This window comes from Dipodomys ordii, unplaced genomic scaffold (assembly GCF_000151885.1).
Source record: "Dipodomys ordii isolate 6190 unplaced genomic scaffold, Dord_2.0 Scaffold25, whole genome shotgun sequence".
Lineage (NCBI taxonomy): Eukaryota > Metazoa > Chordata > Mammalia > Rodentia > Heteromyidae > Dipodomys > Dipodomys ordii.
Genome location: NW_012267241.1, coordinates 21,911,227 through 21,922,450, shown reverse-complemented (window position 1 = coordinate 21,922,450; position 11,224 = coordinate 21,911,227). Strand labels below are relative to the sequence as shown.

Below are 11,224 nucleotides of genomic sequence, written 5' to 3'. Positions count from 1 at the left end.
CCTAACTATTTAGAAGGCTGAGATCTGAGGATCACAGTTCAAAGACAGCCCAGATAAGAAAATCTGCGAGACTCTTTATCTCCAATCATCACCAGAAAACTGGAAGTGGCACTGTGGTTCAAAGTGGTAGATCACTAGTCTTGAATGAAAAAGCTCAGGGGTGGGGAAAAAAAAAAGCTCAGGGACGATGCCAATGCACTGAGTTCAAGCCCATGACCTACCAAACAAAAGGAGGGGGGTATTTCTTATGTCCTCAGGGCATCCCCAGAGAGATTATGCAGAATAAACCACACATTAGGAAACAAGGAGTGGATGGAAGCTTAGAGATCAGTAGAGACAGTAAGGGTCACAGGAAACAAGTGCAGGGGTCAGTGGTGGGGAAGTGAAGACAACAGTGACTCTAAGAGGCTATGGGAAATTTCTAGAAAAGGGAGCTGTGTGTTGTCAGACCTTAGAGGCTATTGACATTCCAGGCAGAATTGAGGGATTGTTGGGAATAGAAAACAAATGTTCACATTTCAAAGACTGTTAAGAAATTGTCCCTTGAAATAGGAAAAAAAAACTGTCAGAGTACAGAGAGAGAAGCCGAAGAATCTTGTGCCCTGTGACAGTGGAAGTAATTCTGGAACTAAAACTACCTGGAGAAAGGCTGTCTGACCAAGGCCACGTGCTCAGCTGCAATGCAAAGGAAGAATCCAGCTGAGGCCCAGGGCAGGGGAGCGCAGGGAGAGCAGGCCTCTTGCCCTCTTCAAGGTTGACAGTGAATGAGAACAGGACTGGCTTGACCTTCATTTCTAACCTTGAAACCATATGAACCACAGAAGATTGGAGTTGTGGGCTACAGTGCAGCATCCAAGGAAAATCATCTTTTGAACACTCGAGGTGAAGGGGACTCTATTAAAACCAAAGTGAGATAGGATACAATTGGAAGTTGATTTCTGGGCCCCCAGAATTAATGCCAACTAGCTTCATAGGCTCTCTTCAGTATACTACTGATTTCCTAGTCACGTGATTGAATAGTTCAGAGTTCACCTTACTTCTCCTTTCAAAAGTGCTTTTAACACAAGGTCCCGTTATATACAAGTAAAATAGTATCAACTAGTGATGTGGGTGATGTAAAGAGAGTACTGCAATTTTCCAGAAGTCTTATATGCATTCTGGAGAAACATGGTTTAATAGGGTATCCATTACTGTGTACAGGAAGTAAGACCTATTGCATATTTAATACAACATATCTAGCTTCAGCATACATACCTGCCTACCTCTGGCACCAAACTTCAAATCCAAGTGATCTCAAACTTTCGTGCACATGAGCAAAAGATTTTTATTGAAAATGCAGGCTTATTGGTTCTAGTAGAGCCCTACAACTTGTATCACTAACAAATCCTCCAGAGAACCCTGTCACAGAAAAAAGACTTTAGAAAAATATCACTTTCTTCCTAGTGTTATTCATGCTTTACATCATAGTTGCTGGCCAATTTCAGGGGCTCAATAGATATGAATGATATTGGATTAACGTGTTCCCAACCTTAACAGCAATAAGGCAACTATGATGACTTCTTGAATAACCAACTACATCAAGTTTTCTTAAGAACAGTCATAATTTGAATTATCCCATGTACAAAAATATAGCATGTTGATATATATTTTTCATGTCAGCCAACTACAGGCTAACTTTTCTCTTCTCCATAAATCATTAGTCCTTAACCAAATAAATTCTCTTTCTTCATTTTTCCATTTGCCACCCTATGAATCAATGTAGGAGGCAGGTTAAAAATGGAAAAGAATCCAAGTTCCAGTAGCTCATAGCTGTTAATCCTAACTACTCAGGAGTCTGAGATCTAAAGATCAAGATTTAAAGTCAGTCAGTGCAGAAAAGTCCAAGAGACTCCACCTCCATTAACCACCAATAATACCATACTGGAGGCATGGCTCCAGTGGTATAGTACCAGTCATTCATAAGCAAAAAAGCCAAATGACAGCACAAGACAGTTCAAGCCTCTGCACCAGCACAAAATCATGGAAAACTCCTTTTGAATAAAATATGGTACAGGTATGAACTTTTCTATACTGTTTGTAAACTTTACTACATAATTATGGGTCTCAACTGCTAAACTAAGCTCTAAAAACAATTCTGAATTCTTCTGGTCTTCCTTTAATACTATTGTTACATATTTATTGACTTATTAATTGAGCACATTTGCTTTTAGGGTAAAAATGTAGCATTTTAAATTAAATGATATAAGTTACTATAAATGACTGTCATTACATTTTTTAACCCAAAAGTACACAAAGACTGGGCAATTATGGTAATTTCATATGAAAGCTTTGCTTTAAAGTTTGTAAGTATGAACCAACAAATGAGCCACAAATGACTTTTCACCTCTTGTCCTGGGCTTCAAAGTGAATTTTCTTTTAAAGGCACCTAGTTAACCCCTTACTTGATCATGTTCTTTTACCTTTGGCCCAAAACATCTCAGTCAGAGGTGACTGTATATCTCTGAAGACTTTCTAACACCTCCTGAAGTGATTATTTATATCATTTTCATGCAAAAATATCTTATCAAGGCCCAGTTAGTATACAGAGCTGTTTGTTAAAGAACAATGTTAGATAGCTCTGCAGTCTGCCACCATTGCTGGTAGGTTTCTGAATTCTGAACAATGTATATGCACACTAAGGGATGGAAACTAAGTTGTGTGTCTCATAAACGTTCCAACATCTGACCCTATTTATGAGCTTAATATCTTCTAGGGCATTGCGATCTGAACAACTACATTAAATTTTTAGTTGAATCCAGTAACCTATCCAGCAGATATTAGAGAAGAGTTGATGAAATACATGGATGTTTAGATAGATAGCTATTCCAGACATGGACCATCTTATGGGTGCTAAAGAAATATAATACTTTAAAAGGTTTTAAAGTAGTTATTTCCTCAATGTCTTTTTTTCTCCAAACATTAGACCAAGCTGCATTGTTTACAAAAATTTATTCATACAAATTTTACACACTTTATATAACAGTTATCAAAGTCCTACTTATAGATATCATGTGTGTAATAATACTTGATTAAGATTTTTTTATAATCAGTTGCACACAAAATAAGAGCTTCAAGACTAACATCTACCTAAATTATCACTATATCATAAATCTGCTCCAGTGGAGTAAGGCTCTTGGCATTTCTAAAAAGTATACAAAAGATTTAACTAGGTGATCACTATAAAATGCTTGCAACTAGCCACGAGAACACTAAATGAGACTTCATAAATAAAAGGTTAACTAGAGCCCTATTTCACCACTAACAGCTGACACAAACACAGAAAACTCTGCCCATTATCCAAAAAACAAATAATTAAGACTAAAATGCAAGCTGATGTGTTGCAGCATTATAGGGCCACTAAATAGCCATCTGTGATTCGTGGCGATTTAAAAGGCGAAGAAAGGCACTAAAGCTGCAAACCGCATCCCACGTCACATAGCCTGAGGAGCCTGCAGAATTAAAGAAAGATTGATCCTGTAGCAGAACTCAGGCAGAGATCGAATGCCTGTTTTCACTGTCTGCAGTGGGATCTCCTGGCAGCATCCATCTGGCCTGGGAATGCAAATACGATTCTGTGTTCTTTGATGAAAGACTGATTCATACTGATCAGATCCAAACAGGAAAAAGAAAGGTCCTTTGAACTTTACAAACTAATGCTTAGTATTTTTTTCTTCTTTTTTTTTTCCAAAAAAAAATTGTGCCTGAAATTTGGGAGTTGCTGCTTGATCTGGTTGCTGGGTGATGGTTCTTTTGTTTATAAAGATTAGTCTATATGTTCACGAAATTGACAGGATACAGACATGCTTTCTTAGCCAAGAAAGGGTCCAAGGGTGGATGGTGGGAGCTTACTCACCTCACTCTTGACCACAGATATAAGATAGTACTCATATATATGAAGATGAGGTTTAAGTGGTTTATCAGTTAATCAAACTGAGCAACATATGAACACTACACATTCTAATATGACAAAGATTTCACTTTATGAAATAAATTTTACTAAGCAATAAAGCCATAATGTAGAAAAATACATTTTACCTACAAACTCAAGAAACAAGAAACAAAAGAAAACAAACATATTTAGTGCAGAATTAGTGGTAGCCACACAGGGTTCCTAAACTTTACAATAACTGCTTGCATCAAACAATCACACAAAAACTAAAACATGAGAAGCATTCACAAGTTTAAGAGAAATGAATGTAAAAATGGTGAACTATACTTAAACAGTGCAAGAGGATAGGAAGGAGGAGTCGAAAGGAAAACGGTGCTTTCTACAGAGCAGGGCTCAAGGGGGTGGGGGTGGGGGGAAAATCCTGGCCATTTCACAAGATGAGAAGCATGGACAGCACTGGAGAAAAACACATTGTACTTTGCATCCATTTCCACTAACCCAGCACCCAAATATCAGTTAGGCAGTGGACCTGTGAAAGGACTGGACCTGTCCCCAGATTCCCAAAACTGGGCAGCCTAAAACCAGTCCGTCTTACAAGGTCCTCCCACTGCCTTGTGCTCTACCTTTTCCAATATACGACTATTTCCTTCACTTAGATCCAATTGCTCTAGCTTTGGGATATTAGGTTCTCTGGTGGATGGGTAACTACAGAGAAGAGAGCTTCCTCTCCCAAGTTTGTCTGTCTGCCCGCTGCCGCCCCCCCCAAAAAGCTATGTGTCTCTCTTCCTTTCCCTCTCCCTCTCTCCCTCTCCATTCCCTTTCTCTCTTCCTCCCTCCTCCCTCTCTTCTATGCAGTTCCTCATCTCTTCCTGTGGGGAATGGTGTGAAATCTGGGGAAAAGCATAATTTGGATCGAGCTGCTGTTTTATTAGAATTTCTTCCTGGGCTGAGAGTCTGAAGAGAGACAAAAACACATAAAAGTAGATTCAAAGAAAGCCAAAGTATTGGAATTATCACCCAGCCAAGTGGGCAATGCCCGCTGGAGTTAGTTACGCCGGGATTGGAGCAGCCTGCCCCAGAGACTCACTGGGAAAGATGCCCTTCAGCAATTCTCCAAATCATCACCTCAAAAATCTCCCTGGAGCAGGGCAGCATTTGTTTATGTACAGTAGCAAATGGTCCATAATAATATGTTCAGGCTTGTGGTGGATAAAAATACTATCCTTTTAATTCCAGTTTACAAAAATAGGAGTAATATTCAAAACAATGATTGTCTATTTTTCTATTTATTTTATATAAAAACATAAACAGCTCAGGCAAATTTTCAATCGGTGTGCACGCTTTGTATGAATTTTTCCTCTATATATTTATATATATATATTCTTAATATATAGATTTATAATATATCTCAATAATTGGTCCACAAAGTATATCTGTGCATTCTCTAGTGCTTTGTAAAAAGAAAAAAAACAATATTATTATCAAAATATCCATTTAATGGCTTTACTTCATACATAAATACATGTTTGGATAGAACACATGAGCGAAGATGACTGTTCGGTTTGGAAAACGACTTTTCATTGTGTCAGGGTTGCTGTGTACACGGGGGTAGCCGGTAACTCAGAGCTACAAATACGCTATTCGACGTCCTTTGTTTTTAACCCTTTGTTTATACCTTTTCCCTAGGACGGCCGCTAAGTATTTCTTGACAGCCATTTGTTTCCGGTAGCGGCTGTAGCTGTCCGTGAAGATTCCGTCCGAGTGGCGTTTGGAGAGCGGCTCCGAGTCGTCGCGCGCGCCGCCGCCCAGGCTCCCACTGCGCAGAAGGGACGGGGAGGGGCGGGGAGGAAGGGGGTGGCGGGGCGGGAGACACAGATTCAATAGCTGCGGGGTGCCGGCGGACCCCACCCCAAGCGGGTGCGCACCGGGCTCGCCCTGCCCGCCCATCGCCATCCGTGGCCAGCAAAAGCAGCCAAGGGGGAGGGCTGAGATGGAGACACCCGCCCCCTCAACTCCTCCCTCCCCACCCAGGACTTTGGGGACTCCCCCGCCCCAGAAAAACCGCACCCCCTTTCTCCAAACGCTGCCTTTGAACAGTTCACCACCCGTGCACTGGCGCTAAACTATCCTAACTACATCTTTAGATATACCACCACCACTACCACCACCATCTACAAAGAACATGACCAATGGGCCCTACGTGCCACGTGGGCCGCTGCCATGGAGTTTATATCGATCCCGCCAATGGCTGATCAAGAGCCAGGACCCCTTCTCCTTCCGCACGCTAACTTGAAAAACGTGATCATAATATAAGTCGACAGGCTGAAGGCAATATTTTTTTCCACCGCATGAATTATTCATTGCGAAAATGTAATCTGTCTTCCCGTGGGCTTTATGAAAATGTAGCCTTCTGTGGAGATGGCCTTCACGGAAGCCCTGGGCTCTGGGTTTGTCGGGCATGAGCGAAAAATGTTTGCCTGAAGTGTCCAAATTTGGGGAATTTGTTTACTTCGATTGGAATTTCCAGCAAGGGCAATGCCCCTCCTCCCTCCCCCCCCCCCCAAATGGCATGCTTAAGAGAAAGAAAACAAGTACAAAAAAAGAAAGAAAGAAAATGACAGCCAAGCCTCCCTGGAACCCGAAAGGCTCGGGGTGCTGGGGAAGGGACCGCTTGATTTCTCTTTCTTTTCATCCAAAACGGATCCAAGTCCCCAGTTTTCCTGACCTCTTCCCCTCTCACCGAGTCTCCAGGTCTTCCGCCAAAGTCAAAGCTGCGCTGGGCAGCCAATTCCCCCACCGACCCGACCCCGGGTAGCAGACAGACGCACACCCACCCCACCCCGCCCCACCCCGCCCCACGAGCACGCGCAGACGTAGAGGCCGGGGCGGGCGGGTGCGCGGCCCGCGCGCTCCCCCACCCTGCGCGGCCCGCACGCGCGCACGCGCGCGCCCGTTAACTCTTTCCCAAACTCTTACCCCCCAGCTGGGGCCACGAGGGACTGCAGGTACTTCCTGGCGGACAGCTGGTCCAGCACTTTGCGGTAGGCCATGTTAAGGATCCCGTGGGCGACATCTCTAACGGGAAGACAGAAGTGCGGGCCTAGGGGTCACTACCTCAGTCCCCCCAAGTGACAGCTTGGGGGACCCCGGGTGACGGAGAACCCCGGAGCTTCTCTGGGGAAGTTTCCGAGTTGGAATGCTCGGATCTGGAATCCGTCCTGGCCTTTGGGGGTGACAGGGATTGCATCCCGGCTCCGCGCCCACCGAGGCTCACCCTCTTGGACACTCCCCGCTACTAATTTTCGATCGCTCCCGTGGGATCCGAGAAGAACGCTGCCCCCGCCCCCACCCCTCCCCTCTGCGGGCCCCCACCTGCCCCCCTCCCCGGCCCGGCCCGCTGCATCTCGGGCCGTACCTGCGGCCGGCGGGGTGGAGCGGGGCGTAGGCGTCGTGCAGCGCGGAGGCGGGGCCCGCGGCGCCCGGCGGCTCGGCGTCGTACCAGTCCTGCAGCGGGCTTCCGTCCTCGTCGTAAGCCTCGTCCTCCGGCCTGCAGGGTAGCCAGAAGGAGTGGTCAGTTCAAGTCCCTGCCCAACCTCCACCACCGATCGTCCCTTCTTCAGCGAAAATCCCCCAGCTGAAGAAGGGTCCTTCCTGGGTGAACCGGGGTGGGGCAGTGGCCGGGAGGAACTAACCCCACCGACTCGTCTGCCTCCATCCCCCCCTCGCCCCCCATCGACAGATGGTTGCCCTCGCCGGTCACCGCCTCAACGAGCTGCGAGAAACAGAGTCCAAGCCGTCCCAGCGTACCTGACCACTGAAAAGGACCGTTCCCCGACCCCTCCTGGCGCCCCAGCCTCCCCCCCCTCGCCCCAAGTAGCGAAAAGAAGGGGGGAGGGGACGAGAAAGGCCCCCGGAGGGAAGCGGCGACCCAGGCGGAGGCTGGAAGGGGGAGGTTTCGATCGGAGAGGACGGGCGGCCGGGGTGTGCGGTGGCCAGGTCCGCCAGCCACCCCCACCCAAAGCCTCTAAGCCCCGGGGAGCCCTTTCCCTGCGCAGATGTAGGTCACGGAGAACCTCCGAGCTTCTATTCTGGGCCGCAGAAAATCTGGCAGGAACATGAATAATAGATGCCCCTAAACTTAGCCCTTTTTGGCGACCCGTTGTATCGGAGCACGCCCGTGCCTCTCCACCCAGGGAAGAAGCGTCAGGCGCGTGGAACTTTGAAAAATAGCTGGAGGCGAAGTAAAGGGGGCTTTCTTTTTTTTCTTAATCCACGAAATAAACAGTCTACGCTCATCCGTTCGGGACGGGCGGGTGGCCGGGGCCACTGGAAGCTCACTTTCTTCCCGGAGCAGGGGAAGAGGCTACAGGGCAAATCCACGTTCTGCGGGGTGCTGGGCGACCCCACAAGTCGTCCCGCATCAGCCTCCTCCATCCTTGATACAAAGCGGATGGGCCAACACGCAAAGCCCCATCGCTTTAGGCCGTTGGAAACGCTGGGCGAGTGTCCGGGACAGGTAGCACTCACTAAACAGGATTGGAGTCCCCCTTGGTCCGTCCGTTTGCTTTTCCTCCATTCCTGGAGAGGCCAGAGCAGCCGGACGAGAGCTCAGTCCCTCCGTGACCGGGTCTTTCTAGCCACTTTCTGCCCTGGGTCCACATGCAAGGGTCCCAACGCCTAATCTAGAGTCGGTCTCTGCCGCCACGTCGCTGGTCAGCGCTCCCCGAACGCGGAGCGTCTGGGGCGCGGCTCCCAGAGTGGCCCCGCCGCTCGCGTCCCGCGCTCCGCCCTGCCCCGAGCGCCGCGCGGCGCAGTCACTCCGCCCGACTCACTCCCACCGTCCCGCACACCGGGCAGGGGGGTTTTCTGAGGCTGCAGGCGGAACCCAAGCAGCGCTGCACGATTAGAAACCCGGGGTGAACGGGGGAGTGGGGTGGGGGGAGAAAAGAAAGCAAGCAAGCCAAGGTTCCAGCGTCGTGAGATGCGCACGGCGCTCCCCTCGCTCCCGCCTGCCTGCCTGCTTTCTTGTCCTCCTTGGCTTTCTCCCCCTCGCAGTGTCCTTCTCCCAAGTCGCTTTTCCTTTACCGTAACCGGCCAGCACCCCCACACACACAAACACGCCGCCCCAAGATAGTGTGGGGACTCAAATTCTGGTTGGAACCCGGATCCCTGGAAAGAAAGCTCTCTGGGGCAAAGAATTGGAACGGGCGGCCGAGGAAGGGCGGAGAGCGGGAGACCCCGCCCCAATAGTCCCGAAGCCGCCCGAACAAAGCCAAGTCGCACGCACAAATCCCAGGCCTAGTTCTGGGAGCCCAAGTTCTTGGAACATCATCCGAAGAAGCCAAGCTGGGGACCCCGCACCGACCCCTTCCTTGGAAGCAGGCTGGGGGAGGGGCCTGAGCTCACCGGCTCTGGGCGAGCCCCTGGGCTCTGGGGGGCTGGAGGAGGGGCGCCCAGCCCCCCCCCGCCGCCGCCGCCGTGCGTCCCGTCCGCTGCTTAGTGGGCTTGGGGACGGGGTGGGGATGGGGGGGGGGGGCAAAGCCAAAGCTGGATCCGATGAGGAAGACGACCAGGAGACATCCGGCGAAGAGAAGCCCCAGCCCAGCCTAGGTGTCCAAGACTTACCTGATCCCGGGGAAACGGAGTCCGGCTGCGGCAGGTGAGCAGTAGACGCTGCTGTGCATTATTATTCCATAGACCAGCAGGGCCAGCCTGGCTCCGCTACACATGGTCATCCTGCGCAGGATAGAAAAGAGGACACGCAATGGGTGAGAATGCCCTGGCCTTCCAACCTCCTGCCCCAAGAAACTCCGGAGCTAGGGGAGAGAGCTAAGCTCTGGCTCCTGGAATTGAATACCACTTAGCCACAGTCTTCGTGCGCCTGGCCACTTGCTAGACTTACGAAGGGGGAGGGCGGATATGTATGGATATACTCAGTGCTCAGTAACTAGCCAGACCTGGAAACGCTAACTCGTACCCTAATGCCTATACCAGACCGAGAAAGAAATAGCCATAGGCAAAAGAGTCGCTTAGTTCGCTGAGATCTTTTCCCACTCACTATTCAACTCTTACCCCTGCTGGCGAAGGTTTGCTGCCAAGTAGGACGGCGGGCAAAGGGCTCCTTCGAGTTTCTGCGCTGGAATCACAATCCGAGAAGCATCCCCCGTCTGGCGTCGGTGTCTAAGGAGAAGCCGCAGGGATGCGCAGCAGCCGGAGGACTCGTTTGCTGAGGCTAGTATTCTGGTCAAAAGTTTGTACACGCACGGAACTAAGAGGGAGCGTGACACCGACAGAAGGGGGCGAGGAGAGAGATGTAGACGAAAGGAGATGAGCCAAGGGGGCGGCAGGAGTGGGGGGGGAAGTGGCCCTAAGTCCACTGGGAGAAAGAATCAAGATTAAGGAAAAGAGGGAAAGTCAAAGGTAAAGAGGGAAAGTCAAAGAAAAAGGAGAGGAAGGAAAAGGGGGAGGGCTGGCTGCGGAGCCGGCCGGCCTCTACCGAGTCAGGAAGCTGCAAGAGTCGGCAGAGCCTTCTCGGCTCTGAGGTCCGTCGGGCTGCCTCTGGAGGTGCGGCTGCTTCTGTGGCTGCTGCCAGTGGTAGCAGAGGTGACCGGCCTTCTGCTGGTATTTATATGTGCAGTTAGCACACCATCTATCCGAGCATGGTTTCAGGAGAGCTCTCTGTGTCAACATCTGTCTGCCTGTTGCCTTTAAGTACAGACTATTTTGTTGCACTGTTGCGCTCCGATTTTTATTCATGAAATGACTTCCTTTTTTTTTTCTTCAGTCACGTAATGATCGAGTATCAGTAAAAGACGTCAGCATCCTGGTCCCTCAAGGAACATATTAACTATTCTGTGCTGTCCTCTAGGATGATAAAATCCGGAGTCATCGACTTCTCATAAACACCTTTCACTCATACAAACCAATCTTTAAGAAGTCCAATTATTTTGATGGTTTTCAATTTTACCCACTTTTCAAGGACAGGTAAAGAATGCAAAGAAATTGGAGAATGGTAAAAGTCATGTTTGTTTGTTTTTTAACTGTAAGCCTCCTGTACGTCTTCTCTCTCTCTTTTTTCAATCAAGCCTTACCAATGAGAGCTCTGGCCTCTGGAATTAAGCACCATCAAGCTCTCCTATTAATAAATTTAATTTAGATCTCCTAATTTCTTGCGTATGTTCTTTCAGATAGACAATTAAATGTGGAAGTCGTTTTGTTTTTAAAGGGAAGTCTTGGAGGATTTTCAGTAAATCTCTAATGAGTCTGGCTGTCGTTGACAGTCTGGCTAGGAGTAGA

At 48.6% G+C, this 11,224-nt stretch overlaps 1 protein-coding gene across 2 annotated transcripts; it reads right to left on the bottom strand.

Moving 5' to 3' along the window:
- Window positions 1–4,770: 4,770 nt before the first annotated feature.
- On the bottom strand, window positions 4,771–10,110 carry Adcyap1 (adenylate cyclase activating polypeptide 1 (pituitary)). 2 transcript variants are annotated; one of them, XM_013014883.1, is made up of 5 exons: window positions 9,987–10,110; window positions 9,554–9,664; window positions 7,344–7,475; window positions 6,905–7,003; window positions 4,771–5,744 (listed from the first exon to the last, which is right to left on the bottom strand). In XM_013014883.1, the coding sequence occupies exons 2-5, from the start codon at window positions 9,661–9,663 to the stop codon at window positions 5,555–5,557; spliced, it is 531 nt and encodes a 176-aa protein (XP_012870337.1). In that variant the 5' UTR covers window position 9,664; window positions 9,987–10,110; the 3' UTR covers window positions 4,771–5,554. The 2 variants fall into 2 exon arrangements, with proteins under 2 accessions (XP_012870337.1, XP_012870336.1); XM_013014882.1 differs by lacking the exon at window positions 9,987–10,110 and having other exon boundaries at window positions 9,554–9,726.
- Window positions 10,111–11,224: the final 1,114 nt, after the last annotated feature.